The 17,949-nt window shown below is 42.0% G+C and overlaps 1 protein-coding gene across 1 annotated transcript in view; it reads left to right on the top strand.

Moving 5' to 3' along the window:
* HMGXB3 (HMG-box containing 3) overlaps window positions 1-17,949 on the top strand; it is a 517,423-nt gene that overhangs the window by 296,673 nt on the left and 202,801 nt on the right. Inside the window, exon 12 of the mRNA XM_053718650.1 lies at window positions 11,111-11,260. Within this exon, the coding sequence (XP_053574625.1) occupies window positions 11,111-11,260 (150 nt within the window). The remainder of the gene's footprint in view (window positions 1-11,110; window positions 11,261-17,949) is intronic.

A 17,949-nucleotide genomic window follows, 5' to 3' on the forward strand; every position in this document is an offset into this window, starting at 1 on the left:
CACAGATGCAAAGCTGTCGGGCTGGGGATCTGTTAGGGGTTCTTTAAAGGCTCAGGGTCTTTGGATTCAAGAGGAGTCTTCTCTCCCAATAAATATCCTAGAGTTGAGAGCACTCTTCAATGCTCTAACAGCTTGGCCTCAATTGTATTTGGTCCAGTTTATCAGGTTCCAGTCGGACAACATCAGCTTGGTGGCGTATATCCACCACCAGGGAGGAACTCAGAGTTCCTTAGCTATGAAGGAGATAACTCGCATTTTCCAGTGGGTGGAGTCTCACGATTGCCTCCTCTCTGCCATCCATATCCCACAGGGGGACAACTGGAAAGCGGATTTTCTGAGCAGGCAGACGTTTCATCCTGGGCAGTGGGCTCTCCATCCGGAGATATTCGCAATGATAACCCTCAGGTGGATCTAATGGCATCTCGTCTAAACGCCAAGCTTCCAAGGTACGGGTGAAGATCAAGAGATCCACAAGCAGCTCTAATCGACGCTCTGGCGGTTCCTTTGGACTTCGGTCTTGCGTACCTGTTTTTTCTGTTTGCTCTCCTTCTTCCTCAAGTTATTGCTCGCATCAAACAGGAAAGGGCATCGGTGATTCTAATAGCCCCTGTCTTGCCTCGCAGGATCTGGTTTGTTTATGTCATCTCTTCCCCCTTGGAGGTTGCCTTGGAGGAAGGACCTTCTGCTTCAGGGTCCCTTCCTCCACCCAAATCTAGATTCTCTAAAGCTAACTGCTTGGAGATTGAACGCCTAGTCTTGGCTAGGTGTGTTTTTTTTTTTAGAAGGTCATTGATACCATGCTTCAGACTCGCAAACCTGTTACTCGCAAGATTCACCATAAGGTATGGCACAAATACCTTTTATTGGTGCGAATCAAAGGGTTTCTCAAAGGGAGTCGGTGAGGGTTCCCCGCATTTTGCCTTTTCTTCAGGATGACCTGGAGAAGCGTTTGACAGTCAGTACTCTAAAGGGTCAGATCTCTGCACTGCCAGACATTTGTGCAAAAGGACAGATCTGCCAGAAGTTCAATCTTTTGTTCAGGCCTTGGTCAGAATCAGGCCTGTGTTTAAACCTGATGCTCCTCCTTGGAGCCTTTATCTTGTTCTTAAAGTTTTGCAGTAGGTTCAGTTTGAATCGATGCATTCGGTTGATATTAAGTTATCTTGGAAAGTTTTGTTTCTCCTTGCTATTTCTCGCAGAGTTTCCAAGCTTTCAGCTCTGCAGTGTGATTCCCCTTACCTTATTTTTCATGCAGATAAGGCGGTCCTTCATACTAAGTTGGGATTTCTTCCCAAAGCAGTATCGTATTGCAAAATCAATCAGGAGATTTTTGTTCCTTCGCTTTGTCCTAATCCTCCTTCTCAGAAGGAATGCCTGTTGCTTAACTTGGATGTTGTGCATGCTCTAAAATTTTATCTACAAGCAACTAAAGATTTTCGGCAATATACTGCCCTGTTCGTTGTTTTCTCTTGTAAGCGTAAGGGTCAGAAGGCCACTTCTACTATTCTTTCTCTCTGGTTAAGAAGTGTTATCTGATTAGCTTATGAGACAGCTGGTCAACAGCCTCATGAGAAAATTACGGCTCATTCCACTAGGGCTGTCTCTTCTTCCTGGGCCTTCAAAAATAAAGCTGTGGAGCAAATCTGCAAGGCGTCCACTTGGTCCTCGTTGCATACCTTTTCCAAATTCTACAAATTTTATACTTTTGCCTTGGTTGAGGCTTCTTTTGGGAGGAAAGTTGTTCAAGCGGTGGTGCCTTCTGTTTAGGTTCGCCTGTCTTGTTCTCCCGCCCTTCCATTCTGTGCCGCAATTCCCTCTGAGAGATACTGGCAGTGTTGGCACATAGACGCGCACTCGTGACCGAATAGGACCATTTGTGCATGCTCGCCGGAACGCCATATTTTATTTAATATATTCAATCTACTTTTGTTTGATTGGACGATTTCAATATCTGTTTGACTGCCCCTTTTTAGGGGAAGTATTATGTGACGTAATTCAAGAATAAAAAAATCTGATTATAGAATAGAATCTTTGCTTTCGGATAAAAATAAGTCAGTTTAACTTTCCTATGACTAGATGTTATAAGGCTTTGTTTCTCCAACATAGGTGTGTCCGGTCCACGGCGTCATCCTTACTTGTGGGATATTCTCTTCCCCAACAGGAAATGGCAAAGAGCCCAGCAAAGCTGGTCACATGATCCCTCCTAGGCTCCGCCTTCCCCAGTCATTCTCTTTGCCGTTGCACAGGCAACATCTCCACGGAGATGGTTAAGAGTTTTTTGGTGTTTAAATGTAGTTTTATTCTTCAATCAAGAGTTTGTTATTTTAAAATAGTGCTGGTATGTACTATTTACTCTGAAACAGAAAATAGATGAAGATTTCTGTTTGTAAGAGGAAGATGATTTTAGCAACCGTTACTAAAATCGATGGCTGTTTCCACACAGGACTGTTGAGATGAAGTAACTTCAGTTGGGGGAAACAGTGTGCAGACTTTGCTGCTGGAAGTATGACACATTTCTAACAAGACTTGGTAATGCTGGAAGCTGTCATTTTCCCTATGGGATCCGGTAAGCCATTTTATTAATAAGAATAAAGGGCTTCACAAGGGCTTTAAAGACTGGTAGACATTTTTCTGGGCTAAAACGATTATTTTATAAGCATTGTTAATAGTTTATAGCTTTGAGGAGTTATTTTAATCTTGGGAATTATGTTAAAAAAACGGCAGGCACTGTATTGGACACCTTTTTCACTGGGGGCCTTCTCTAATCATAGGCAGAGCCTCATTTTCGCGCCACTAATGCGCAGTTGTTTTTGGGAAGCAAGGCATGCAGATGCATGTGTGAGGAGCTCAGATACACAGAAAAAGCTTACTGAAGGCGTCATTTGGTATCGTATTCCCCTCTGGGCTTGGTTGGGTCTCAGCAAAGCAGATACCAGGGACTGTATAGGGGTTAAATATAAAAACGGCTCCGGTTCCGTTATTTTAAGAGTTAAAGCTTTCAAATTTGGTGTGCAATACTTTTAAGGCTTTAAGACACTGTGGTGAAATTTTGGTGAATTTTGAACAATTCCTTCATACTTTTTCGCATATTCAGTAATAAAGTGTGTTCAGTTTAAAATTTAAAGTGACAGTAACGGTTTTACTTTAAAACGTTTTTTGTACTTTGTTATCAAGTTTATGCCTGTTTAACATGTCTGAACTATCAGATAGACTATGTTCTGTATGTGAGGAAGCCAAGGTTCCTTCTCATTTAAATAGATGTGATGCATGTGACAAACAATTTAGAGACAATGATGCCCAAGATGATTCCTCAAGTGAGGGGAGTAAGCATGGTACTGCATCATCCCCTCCTGTGTCTACACCAGTCTTGCCCACACAGGAGGCCCCTAGTACATCTAGTGCGCCAATACTTCTTACTATGCAACAATTAACGGCTGTAATGGATAATTCTATTAAAAACATTTTAGCCAAAATGCCCACTTATCAGCGAAAGCGCGACTGCTCTGTTTTAGATACTGAAGAGCATGAGGACGCTGATGATAATGGTTCTGACATGCCCTTACACCAGTCTGAAGGGGCCAGGGAGGTTTTGTCTGAGGGAGAAATATCAGATTCAGGAAAAATTTCTCAACAAGCTGAACCTGATGTTATTACATTCAAATTTAAATTGGAACATCTCCGCGCTCTGCTTAAGGAGGTGTTATCTACTCTGGATGATTGTGACAATTTGGTCATTCCAGAGAAATTATGTAAGATGGACAAGTTCCTAGAGGTCCCGGTGCCCCCCGAAGCTTTTCCTATACCCAAGCGGGTGGCGGACATTGTAAACAAAGAATGGGAAAGGCCCGGCATACCTTTTGTCCCTCCCCCTATATTTAAGAAATTGTTTCCTATGGTCGACCCCAGAAAGGACTTATGGCAGACAGTCCCTAAGGTCGAGGGGGCGGTCTCTACTCTAAACAAACGCACTACTATCCCTATAGAAGATAGTTGTGCTTTCAAAGATCCTATGGATAAAAAGTTAGAAGGTTTGCTTAAAAAGATGTTTGTTCAGCAAGGTTACCTTCTACAGCCAATTTCATGCATTGTTCCTGTCACTACAGCAGCGTGTTTCTGGTTCGATGAACTAGAAAAGTCGCTAGATAAAGAATCTTCTTATGAGGAGATTATGGACAGAATTCACGCTCTTAAATTGGCTAACTCTTTTACTTTAGACGCCACTTTGCAATTAGCTAGATTAGCGGCGAAAAATTCAGGGTTTGCTATTGTGGCGCGCAGAGCGCTTTGGCTAAAGTCTTGGTCAGCGGATGCGTCCTCCAAGAACAAATTGCTTAACATACCTTTCAAGGGGAAAACGCTATTTGGCCCTGACTTGAAAGAGATTATTTCAGATATCACTGGGGGAAAGGGCCACGCCCTTCCTCAGGATAGGTCTTTTAAGGCTAAAAATAAACCTAATTTTCGTCCCTTTCGCAGAAATGGACCAGCCTCAAGTTCTACATCCTCTAAGCAAGAGGGTAATACTTCTCAAACCAAGCCAGCCTGGAGGCCAATGCAAGGCTGGAACAAAGGTAAGCAGGCCAAGAAACCTGCCACTGCTACCAAGACAGCATGAGATGTTGGCCCCCGATCCGGGACCGGATCTGGTGGGGGGGCAGACTTTCTCTCTTCGCTCAGGCTTGGGCAAGAGATGTTCTGGATCCTTGGGCGCTAGAAATAGTCTCCCAAGGTTATCTTCTGGAATTCAAGGAGCTACCCCCAAGGGGAAGGTTCCACAGGTCTCAATTGTCTTCAGACCACATAAAAAGACAGGCATTCTTACATTGTGTAGAAGACCTGTTAAAAAGGGGAGTGATTCATCCTGTTCCATTAAGAGAACAAGGGATGGGATTCTACTCCAATCTGTTCATAGTTCCCAAAAAAGAGGGAACATTCAGACCAATCTTAGATCTCAAGATCCTAAACAAATTTCTCAGGGTTCCATCGTTCAAAATGGAAACCATTCGGACAATTCTTCCTACCATCCAGGAAGGTCAATTCATGACCACGGTGGATTTAAAGGATGCGTATCTACATATTCCTATCCACAAGGAACATCATCGGTTCCTAAGGTTCGCCTTTCTGGACAAACATTACCAGTTCGTGGCACTTCCATTCGGATTAGCCACTGCCCCAAGAATTTTCACAAAGGTACTAGGGTCCCTTCTAGCGGTGCTAAGACCAAGGGGCATTGCAGTAGTACCTTACTTGGACGACATTCTGATTCAAGCGTCGTCTCTGCCACAAGCAAAGGCTCATACGGACATTGTCCTAGCCTTTCTCAGATCTCACGGGTGGAAAGTGAACGTAGAGAAAAGTTCTCTATCTCCGTCAACAAGAGTTCCCTTCTTGGGAACAATAATAGACTCCTTAGAAATGAAGATTTTTCTGACAGAGGCCAGAAAATCAAAACTTCTAAGCTCTTGTCAAGTACTTCATTCTGTTCTTCTTCCTTCCATAGCGCAGTGCATGGAAGTAATAGGTTTGATGGTTGCGGCAATTGACATAGTTCCTTTTGCGCGAATTCATCTAAGGCCATTACAACTGTGCATGCTCAGACAGTGGAATGGGGATTATACAGACTTGTCTCCGACGATACAAGTAGATCAGAGGACCAGAGATTCACTCCGTTGGTGGCTGACCCTGGACAACCTGTCACAAGGGATGAGCTTCCGCAGACCAGAGTGGGTCATTGTCACGACCGACGCCAGTCTGGTGGGCTGGGGCGCGGTCTGGGAACCCCTGAAAGCTCAGGGTCTTTGGTCTCGGGAAGAATCTCTTCTACCGATAAACATTCTGGAACTGAGAGTGATATTCAATGCTCTCAAGGCTTGGCCTCAGCTAGCAAAGGCCAAATTCATAAGGTTTCAATCAGACAACATGACGACTGTTGCGTATATCAACCATCAGGGGGGAACAAGGAGTTCCCTGGCGATGGAAGAAGTGACCAAAATAATTCAATGGGCGGAGAATCACTCCTGCCACTTGTCTGCAATCCACATCCCAGGAGTGGAAAATTGGGAAGCGGATTTTCTGAGTCGTCAGACATTTCATCCGGGGGAGTGGGAACTCCATCCGGAAATCTTTGCCCAAATAATTCAATTGTGGGGCATTCCAGACATGGATCTGATGGCGTCTCGTCAGAACTTCAAGGTTCCTTGCTACGGGTCCAGATCCAGGGATCCCAAGGCGACTCTAGTGGATGCACTAGTAGCACCTTGGACCTTCAACCTAGCTTATGTGTTCCCACCGTTTCCTCTCATTCCCAGGCTGGTAGCCAGGATCAAACAGGAGAGGGTATCGGTGATCTTGATAGCTCCTGCGTGGCCACGCAGGACTTGGTATGCAGACCTGGTGAATATGTCATCGGCTCCACCATGGAAGCTACCTCTGAGACAGGACCTTCTTGTTCAAGGTCCGTTCGAACATCCGAATCTGGCCTCACTCCAACTGACTGCTTGGAGATTGAACGCTTGATTTTATCAAAGCGAGGGTTCTCAGATTCTGTCATTGATACTCTTGTTCAGGCTAGAAAGCCTGTAACTAGAAAAATCTACCATAAAATATGGAAAAAATATATCTGTTGGTGTGAATCTAAAGGATTCCCATGGAACAAGATAAAAATTCCTACGATTCTATCCTTTCTTCAAGAGGGTTTGGAGAAAGGATTATCTGCAAGTTCTTTGAAGGGACAGATTTCTGCTTTATCTGTTTTACTTCACAAAAAGCTGGCGGCTGTGCCAGATGTTCAAGCTTTTGTTCAGGCTCTGGTTAGAATCAAGCCTGTTTACAAACCTTTGACTCCTCCTTGGAGTCTCAATTTAGTTCTTTCAGTTCTTCAGGGGGTTCCGTTTGAACCCCTACATTCCGTTGATATCAAGTTATTATCTTGGAAAGTTTTGTTTTTGGTTGCAATTTCTTCTGCAAGAAGAGTTTCAGAGTTATCTGCTCTGCAGTGTTCTCCCCCATATCTGGTGTTCCATGCAGATAAGGTGGTTTTGCGTACTAAACCTGGTTTTCTTCCGAAAGTTGTTTCTAACAAAAATATTAACCAGGAGATAGTCGTGCCTTCTTTGTGTCCAAATCCAGTTTCAAAGAAGGAACGTTTGTTGCACAATTTGGATGTAGTTCGTGCTCTAAAATTCTACTTAGAAGCTACAAAGGATTTCAGACAAACATCTTCTTTGTTTGTTGTTTATTCTGGTAAAAGGAGAGGTCAAAAAGCAACTTCTACCTCTCTCTCTTTTTGGCTTAAAAGCATCATCCGATTGGCTTATGAGACTGCCGGACGGCAGCCTCCTGAAAGAATCACAGCTCACTCCACTAGGGCTGTGGCTTCCACATGGGCCTTCAAGAACGAGGCTTCTGTTGATCAGATATGTAAGGCAGCGACTTGGTCTTCACTGCACACTTTTACCAAATTTTACAAATTTGATACTTTTGCTTCTTCTGAGGCTATTTTTGGGAGAAAGGTTTTGCAAGCCGTGGTGCCTTCCATCTAGGTGACCTGATTTGCTCCCTCCCATCATCCGTGTCCTAAAGCTTTGGTATTGGTTCCCACAAGTAAGGATGACGCCGTGGACCGGACACACCTATGTTGGAGAAAACAGAATTTATGCTTACCTGATAAATTACTTTCTCCAACGGTGTGTCCGGTCCACGGCCCGCCCTGGTTTTTTAATCAGGTCTGATGAATTATTTTCTCTAACTACAGTCACCACGGTATCATATGATTTCTCCTATGCATATTCCTCCTTTACGTCAGTCGAATGACTGGGGAAGGCGGAGCCTAGGAGGGATCATGTGACCAGCTTTGCTGGGCTCTTTGCCATTTCCTGTTGGGGAAGAGAATATCCCACAAGTAAGGATGACGCCGTGGACCGGACACACCGTTGGAGAAAGTAATTTATCAGGTAAGCATAAATTCTGTTTTTTATAAGTGTACCTGGAGTGTTGTTTTGTAATCCATTAACTTCATTGCTTTACGCCTTGCATAGTAAGCTATAACAGTTAATACCTAAATTTTAAAAATGCTAATCGCATTGCTCAAGAGTACAATACTCAACAGATGACTTGTAAGTCGAGCAGAATGAGGGCTCTAATACAGTTTCCCATTGAAAGTATAGGGTGCCCTATTTATGTACCAGTGCATTAAAAATGCTTTGGTTTAACATTTCATTTTTGTTAAAATGCATTTTAATCAACAACTTTTAATCCCTGAGGATATATTATTGTTTGCGTGAAACAGCACCAAACAACTTTTCACTTTTTCTCAGTTGCACTTGTAATCCTGGCCTTAAAGGGACATTAAACACTAAGGGCTAGATTACAAGTGGAGCGCTAAATTATCGTGCGATAATTAACCAGCCATTACAAGTGGCTGGTTATTGCTACCACAAGCTTGCGGTAGCAATTAGAACTTATGAAATTAACCAGAGATCAGATCTCTGGTTAATTTTATAAATATGCCCCATTTGTGGGGCTAAAGTTGGTGGGAGTGGGGGTATTCCCAGTAAATATATATGTATATGCTTATATACATATATATTAAGTGTTAATATGTGTATATACACATATTAACACATAATTATATATGTACATAGTAATATACATAGATATTTAAGTTTGCTGCCATCACTGTGCTACTTACCCCCTTTGCTGCTCGATGTTCTGATGCCATCTCTGACGGTATCAGAACGAGGCTCCCATAGAAGCCTATTGAAGTGCGCTCTCGTGAGAGCAATGCTTCCCAGCAATGCGAACGTGAGGTCACGTTCACATTGCTGAAAATTTGTAATACCGGCGCACATTAGTTTGCGCTGGTATTACACAGTGGAGCGCTAATATCGTTTTCATAAAAGCGCTATTTAGCGCTCCACTTGTAATCTATTCCTAAGTAAATGCTAGATAGAATGATGCATTCAAAGAAAAGATTAGTCTGAGAATAACATGTAGATGTACTTTTTAAAGTTTCATTAGTTGTTTAAATATTGGCAAAATAAGTGTAAAGTTTTTGTATCTACAAAACAATGGGTGCTGCCATGTTGTAACTTAGGTTACCTTCTCTGCTGCGGCCAATTAGGGACAGTTATTAATAATAGGTAACTATAGTGTGCAACCAATGGCTGTGTGGAATAATAACAGTGTTCTCACAATTTCAGAATGGAATTACAGGAAAAGGGGACAGAATAAATAATGAATAATAAGTTGTTGATACTTTGGTTCAGGCCAGAAAACCTGTCACCAGATGTATTTACCATAAAGTGTGGATAACGTATCTGTCTTGGTGTGCGGACAGGGGGGTTCCCTTGGCATAAAGTGATGACCCCGCAGATTCTTCAATTCTTCAGGATGGTTTAAAAAAAGGCCTGTCAGCTAGTTCTCTTAAGGAGCAGATTTCCACTCTTTCTGTTTTGTTGCATAAAAAGTTGGCTCGGATGCCAGATGTTCAGTCCTTTGTTCAAGCTTGGGCTAGAATCTGACCTGTTTTTTTTTAAATCTGTTTCTCCCCATGGAGCCTTAATTTTGTTCTGAGAGTTCTTTAACAGGCTCTATTTGAGCCTATGCATTCTATTGATGTTAAACTTTTTATCTTGGAAAGTGTTGTTTTTGTAAGCTATCTCTTCTGCTCAGAGTATCTGAGTTATCTGCTATATGACCCGCTTTATTTGATTTTTCATGCGGATAAGACTGTGCTGTGAACAAAGATGGGGTTTCTCCCTCTTGTCTTTACACATAATTCTAATCAGGAGATAGGTGCCGCTTCTTTTTGTCCCAACCCTTCTTATTCTAAGGAAAGGTAGTTAAACAATTTGGATGTAGTGCTACCAAGGAGTTCAGTCAATCTTCGTCCTTGTTTGTTTTGTATTCTGGTAAGCACAAAGGGTAGAAGGCCACTGCTGTTACCTTATCCTTCTGGCTCCGAAGTGTGATTCTCATGACATATTTGGAAGCAGGCCAGCAGCCTCCCCCTCAGATTACTGCACATTCTACCCATGCTATTTATTCTTCCTGGGCCTTCAAGAATGAGGCTTCAGTTAAACAAATGTGTAAGGCTGCTACTGCTGCTGAGGCATCTTTTGGGAGAAAGGTTCTTCTAGCGGTGGAGCCTACTTCTTAGGTCTGCCTTCTCTACCTTTCCCTCTCTATTCATTTTGTGTCCTCCACAGCTTGGGCATTAGTTTCCCATAGGTAAATGAATGAATTTGTGGAATCTCACTGCCATTAGAAAGAAAACATAATTTTTGCTTACCTGATGTTTTCTTTTCTTTCTTGGCAGTGAGAGTCCATGAACCCGCCCTGTATTAATGTAATGCCAGCAATCTTTGGCACCTCAATACCCCTTGTATCTCTCTACTTTTCCTTATCCTCGGCTTGAACTACTGAGATGGTAGGGGATGTGAAAGGGATATATAAAGCCTTGTTGGGGGTGTCTTTGCCTCCTCCTGGTGGTAACGTGAAGTATTTCTTATAGGTAAATGAATTAATTTGTGGACTCTCACTGCCAAGAAAGAAAATAAGTTATCAGGTTGTTTTGTTTGTAAATACTATGTACTTGCCAAGGAAACAATATGGCTTTTTTAACTGAATGCAATCTCACTAATATTAGTTCATTATCCTTTATAACTTTGAATATTTCTGCAGATTATTTTATTACTATTATTATCATATAAATGCAATTTTAAGGTAATGCTTGATATTTTTTATGCTGATGGGTTGTTATTTAGAGTGAGGAAGGTATCTCAAGGCAAGCCAAAGTGAAATGATCATCTACACAATTCAAAAGTTCAGTAGTAGTTTGGCAGAAATAGGACTTAAATATTTCACTAAATAAAAGTGTGCTGGTATAGTTGACATGTTCTCTTAATCTGTTCAGGGTGTGGTTTGACCAGTCATACCTTCCCAGAAGCAGTAAACACAAATTCAGGTACCGGGCCAGATCAGCTTCTAAGGTAACATTGTTTCAGTTATCAGCATCTCAGTTATCAGCATTTTATGGATAATGTGTTGTATATTTTCTTTATCTTTTTCAGTATACTGTTTCTTATAATATGTATTCTTTTTGTAACAGGATCTAGGCTTAGCTACACTCAGAGGAAGAGGAAAGTGTAAAAACCCCTTCTGTGACTACAAATATACTAACAGACACAAGCCAAAAACCTGTCCTAATTGTGGTTCCAATCTGTCAAGAGACAAAGAAGAGAAAACATCCAAGAATTATGTAAGTCAATTTAAGCAATGTAATTTAAAATTACTGTATTCCATTTAGTTTACTCATCAGTGAAGTCTGCACTTGCAGCAAAAACAAATTGTTATATGTCTTTAAAGGAAGCAGAGTTTACATTATTAGAGCATCTTTATTTTTATTTTTTTAAATACTGGTTAAGGACCAAATAATTAGTTTCATAATCATAATATGATAAAACACACTAAAAATCAATAATTCTCAGTAGTGAGATTTTCACGAAATACCAGCAAATCCTTTGATCGAGTCACTGGTCTCTTCTAATAGCAATTTTGCAATATCCAGGTTTTGGCTCCAAATTACTTGCCAGGGTTCTTGTCCTATATAACAAAACAAAGGGAAGTGATCCCAAATTTGATAGAAAAGGCAAAAATTATATTGTCTCCCAGCTGACCTTGTTGTCTATATTATAGAAGGAGGTAACTGGCTGGGAGTGTGCTTAGAGCATATTACAACATTTAAATCATGGAAAAAACCCTATTAAGAGATTAGGGAAAAGTATGCTCTTTCTACACATGAAGTATATATTTCTTCTATTAGATACGACGAGTCCACGGATTCATCCTTGTGGGATATTATCCTCCTGCTAACAGGAAGTGGCAAAGAGCACCACAGCAGAGCTGTATATATAGCTCCTCCCTTCTCTCCATCCCCAGTCATTCTCTTTGCATATACTAAGTAATAGGAAGAGGTAAAGGGAAAGATGTGTTAAAATGATAGTTTTTATTTTCTTCAAGCAAGATTTTGTTATTTTAAATGGCACAGGTGAGTGCTATTTTTTCTCAGGCAGCAGATGGAGATAATCTTTCCCAGGGAATGTGCTTCCGCAGACCAGCATGGGTCATAGTGACGATGGACGCCAGCCTCTTGGGCTGGGGTGCAGTCTGGAATTCCCTGAAGGCTCAGGGTGTTTGGACTCAGGAGTCTTCCCTACTACCAATAAATATTCTGGAACTGAGAGCAATATTCAACGCGCTTCAAATATGGCCTCAGTTGGCTTTGGCCAAATTCATAAGATTCCAGTCGGACAACATCACGAGGGAACAAAGAGTTCTCTAGCGATGATAGAGGTTTCTATATCCCAAGGGTAGAGAACTGGGAAGCGGATTTTCTAAGTCGTCAGACTTTTCATCCGGGGGAGTGGGAGCTCCATCCGGAGGTCTTTGCTGCATTGATTCGTCAATGGGGCACACCGGAATTGGATCTGATGGCATCTCGTCAGAATGCCAAACTTCCTTGTTACGGGTCCAGATCAAGGGATCCCCAAGCAGTTCTGATAGATGCTCTAGCAGTACCTTGGTCGTTCAACCTGGCTTAAGTGTTTCCTCCCTTTCCTCTCCTACCTCGTCTGATTGCCAGAATCAAACAGGAGAGGGCTTCGGTAATCTTGATAGCGCCTGTGTGGCCACGCAGAACTTGGTATGCAGATCTAGTGGAAATGTCATCTCTGCCACCGTGGAAACTGCCACTGAGACAGGACCTTCTCATTCAAGGTACGTTCCAACATCCAAATCTAAATTCTCTGCAGCTGACTGCCTGGAGATTGAACGCTTGATTTTATCTAAGCGGGGATTCTCTGAGTCGTTCATTGATACCTTGATTCAGGCTCGGAAGCCTGTCACTAGGAAAATTTACCATAAGATATGGCGTAAATATCTTTATTGGTGCGAATCCAAGGGCTACTCATGGAGTAGGGTTAGGATTCCTAGGATTTTGTCTTTTCTCCAAGAAGGATTGGAGAAAGGATTATCGGCTAGTTCCTTAAAGGGACAAATTTCTGCTTTGTCAATTTTACTACACAACGTCTGGCAGATGTCCCAGATGTTCAGTCTTTTTGTCAGGCTTTAGTCAGAATCAAGCCTGTGTTTAAACCTGTGGCTCCGCCATGGAGTTTGAATTTAGTTCTAAACGTTCTTCAAGGGGTTCCGTTTGAACCCATTCATTCCATAGATATTAAGCTTTTATCTTGGAAAGTTTAGTTGCTCGAAGAGTTTCTGAGCTTTCTGCGTTACAATGCGACTCGCCTTATCTTCCATTCTGATAAGGTGGTTTTGCGTACTAAACCTGGATTCCTTCCCAAGGTTGTTTCAAATAAGAATATTAATCAGGAAATTGTTGTTCCTTCTTTATGTCCTAATCCTTCTTCTAAGAAGGAGCGTCTGTTACATAACTTGGACGTGGTTCGTGCCTTGAAGTTTTACTTACAAGCGACCAAGGATTTCTGTCAAACATCTTCTCTATTTGTTGTTTATTCTGGAAAACGTAGGGGTCAAAAAGCTATGGCTACCTCTCTTTCTTTTTGGCTGAAAAGCATCATCCGTTTGGCATACAAGACTGCTGGACAGCAGCCTCCTGAAAAAATTACAGCTCATTCTACGAGAGCGGTGGCTTCCACATGGGCTTTTAAAAACAATGCTTCTGTTGAACAGATTTGTAAGGCTGCGACTTGGTCCTCCCTTCATACCTTTTCCAAATTTTACAAATTTGATACTTTTGCTTCTTCTGAGGCTATTTTTGGGAGAAAAGTTCTTCAAGCAGTGATGCCTTCTGTTTAGGTATCTGTCTTGTCCCTCCCGTTCATCCGTGTCCTTTAGCTATTGTATCCCACAAGTAAGGATGAATCCGTGGACCCGTCGTATCTAGTAGAAGAAAAGGAAATTTATGCTTACCTGATAAATTGATTTCTTCTACGATACGACGAGTCCACGGCCCTCCCTGTCATATTAGACGGATTATATTTTTGTGTTCAAAACTTCAGTCACCTCTGCACCTTTTAGCTTTTCTTTTCTCTTCCTATACCTTCGGTCTAATGACTGGGGGTGGAGAGAAGGGAGGAGCTATATATACAGCTCTGCTGTGGTGCTCTTTGCCACTTCCTGTTAGCAGGAGGATAATATCCCATAAGTAAGGATGAATCCGTGGACTCGTCGTATCGTAGAAGAAATCAATTTATCAGGTAAACATAAATATCCTTTTTTCCACTTAAAATGTAACTTTTACTAGTTATAGTTCAAAAAGGCAGCAGAAATAGAAGTTGTATCTAGCGTGCCAGAAAAATAGTTAAAAACACAACTCTGTAACTGTGACTTGTATAAAGTACTTCAATGTTGCTGATTTTTGGTTGTCTATCACATATGAGGAGGAGGGGAAAATCAACGATATTAGGTAAATGTTAAGAGCCTCTTTTTAGGAACTGTGTCCTGTATTGCCCTATATTAGGGTAGATAAGCCACTTTTTTTACACCAGATATACTATATATCCCTTCCCCATCCTTCCCACAATATGCCCCAAATGTTACAACAACAAATAAAAATATCAATTAGTAGATAGTCTGAAATTAACAGAGTGCAGTTAAAATAAACACGAAGCCCCTGATACGGTCACGTTTCACTTATACGCTTCCTCAGAGGATACCTAATATCGTTGATTTTTCCCCTCCTCCTCATATGTGATAGACAACCAAAAATCAGCAACATTGAAGTACTTTATACAAGTCACAGTTAGAGTTGTGTTTTTAACTATTTTTCTGGCACGCTAGATACAACTTCTATTTCTGCTGCCTTTTTTAACTATAACTAGTAAAAGTTAAATTTTAAGTGGAAAAATATATACTTCATATGTAGAAAGAGCATACTTTTCCCTATTCTCTTAATAGGGTTTTTTCCTTGATTCTTGTCCTATATATATGTATATATATATGTGTATATATATATATATATATATATATATATATATATATATATATATAAATAAAAAAGCACAGAGCAAAAGTCAGAGTTACGGTTCTTTCAAATTTCTTTGTATAGCTAAAGGATGCCCTCTATCACCCTTTTTCATCTAATACAAGGAGAGCACACAGCTTCATACATTACTTGTGGGAAATACAGAACCTGGCCACCAGGAGGAGGCAAAGACACCCCAGCCAAAGGCTTAAATACCTCCCCCACTCCCCTCATCCCCCAGTCATTCTTTGCCTTTCGTCACAGGATGAAAATATTCCAAAAACGTTGCAAGATTGTCTCCAGCTGTCTTGCCCATCAAGCCTCCTCGAGGCTATCAGTGGCCCGGTGCATGGAGGTGATTGGGCTCATGGTATCCACTATAGATGTCATTCCATTCGCCAGATTTCATCTCCGGCCTCTTCAGCTGTGCATGCTGAGGCAGTGGAACGGCGATCACTCGGATCTATCCCAACTGATCTCTCTGGACAACGGGTCGAGGGAATCCCTCTCTTGGTGGCGCCATCCAGATCAGCTATCCCAGGGGACATCCTTCCTCATACCATCTTGGGAGATTGGGACTAAGGACACGAGTCTCTCAGGTTGGGGAGCGGTTTGAGGTGCCAGGAAGGCACAGGGCAGATGGTTTTTCAACGCTCTGGGGGCTTGGCCCCTCCTGGGTTCATCCAAGTTCATCAGGTTCCAGTTGGACAACATCACCTCTGTGGCTTTTTTTACCATCAGGGGGGGGGCGAGAAGCTCCCTAGCCATGAGGGAAGTATCTTGGATTCTGGAGTGGGCAGAGGCCCACGACTGCTCGCTATCAGCGATCCACATCCCGGGTGTGGACAACTGGGAAGCGGATTTTCTCAGCAGACAGTCGTTTCATCCGGGGGAATGGTCACTTCACCCCGAAGTGTTTGCAGAGATTTGCAACAATTGGGGGACTCCGGAGATAGCTCTCATGGCGTCCAGGCTCAACTTCAAGCTACCCAGATATGGGTCGCGGTCCATTGATCCCCAGGCAGAACTGATAGATGCCTTAGCAGTGCCTTGGGGATTCAACTTAGTCTACATATTTCCACCGTTACCACTTCTACCTCGAGTAGTGGCACGCATCAAACAGGAGCAAGTGTCAACTATTCTGATTGCTCCATCTTGGCCGCGGAGGGCGTGGTTTACGGATCTAGTGGGGATGTCAATGTCTCCTCCATGGAGGTTGCCCTGTTGCAGAGACCTGCTGGTACAGGGCCCCTTTGTACATCAGAATCTAGATTCTCTGAGGCTGACTGCGTGGAGATTGAACGCTTAGTCTTAGCCTTGAGAGGATTTTCTGAGGGTGTGATAGATACTCTCATTCAAGCCAGAAAGCTGGTCACCCGTCGCATCTATCATAAGGTGTGGAGGACCTACTTACTCTGGTGTGAAAATTGTGGATATTCCTGGCATAAGGTCAGGGTATCCAGGATTCTTTCCTTCCTCCATGATGGTTTGGAGAAGGGACTTGCCGCCGGTTACTTAAGGGGACAGATTTCGGCTCTATCTGTGTTTTTACACAAGAAGCTCGCTGAGCTTCCTGATATATAGTCCTTATTTCAGGCTCTGTCCAGGATCAGGCCTGTGTTTAGACATTCTGCTCCTCCTTGGAGTTTGAATCTGGTTCTTAAGGGTTTGCAGTAGGCACTGTTTGAGCCTATGCATTCTCTTGACATTAGGACTCTCTCTTGGAAAGTTCTTATGCTTCTGGCTATTGCTTCGGCATGCAGAGTCTCTGAATTAGTGGCCTTGCAATGTGAGCCTCCTTACCTGGTTTTCCATGCAGATAAGGCTGTCCTTCGCACTAGACTGGGATTTCTCCCTAAGGTTGTGTCTGATCGCAACATTAATCAGGAAATTGTAGTTCCTTCCTTGTGTCCTAAACCTTCTTCTTCGAAGGAACGGTTACTTCATAACTTGAATGTGGTTCGAGCTTTGAAATTCTATCTTCAGGCTACGAAGAATTTCAGACAAACTTTTTAGCTTTATTTGTTGTCTATTCGGGGAAGCGCAAAGGGCAGAAGGCTTCTTCCACTTCCCTATCTTTTTGGCTGAGGAGCATGATTCGCTTGGCTTATGAGACAGCGGGACATACGCCTCCTCAGAAGATTATGGCTCACTCAACTAGAGCTGTGGCCTCTTCTTGGGCCCTCAAGAATGAGGCGTCTATGGAGCAGATCTCCATAATAATGGTACTTGTAAACTGTTTTCACCAAATTAAACCAATCTGCCCAAATCAAATGCATCTATGAAACGTAAAAAAATTCCAATTGTTTCTAAAAAGTTACCATGGATATGAAGGCTATGCCCAAATCCTGTCTTTTTCAAATGACATCTATCTCTTAACCGAATGAAGGCCAGATGTCTTTCACTCGTGCATTAACACCACCAGTAAAGATTTTGCGCATGCGGGTTAGCGCACAGATGTACTCCTGTCGGGTTTGCGCAGATAAATAAACTAATTTTTCATGTGTGCTAACCTGACATGAGTTCTTAAGTTGCGTGTAATATTATTAAATATAAAATAGTAAAAAAAATAATAATAATTTATGTAAATAATTATAGATATACTAAAATATTCTTAAAAATCAATCGAATATTTAAAAATGTATATGTGTATATATATATATATATATATATATATGTGTATGTATGTGTGTGTATGTATGTATATATATATATATATATATATATATATATATATATATATATACAGGGCCGACTCAAGACATTGTGCTGCCTGGGTCCGAGAATTAAATGACGCCCCCAATAGAAAAATTACTGACTAACATATCAACCCACTAGCCTGACCACCGCCCCCCCTTACTAAGCCTGCCTGTATGCAACCAATGTTTATGCACAATTGTGCAATAAGTGGGAAGAAAGTTAGAATTATGAGCTTGTTCCAC

The sequence above is a fragment of the Bombina bombina genome, chromosome 6, assembly GCF_027579735.1.
Source record: "Bombina bombina isolate aBomBom1 chromosome 6, aBomBom1.pri, whole genome shotgun sequence".
NCBI classification, from domain to species: Eukaryota; Metazoa; Chordata; class Amphibia; order Anura; family Bombinatoridae; genus Bombina; species Bombina bombina.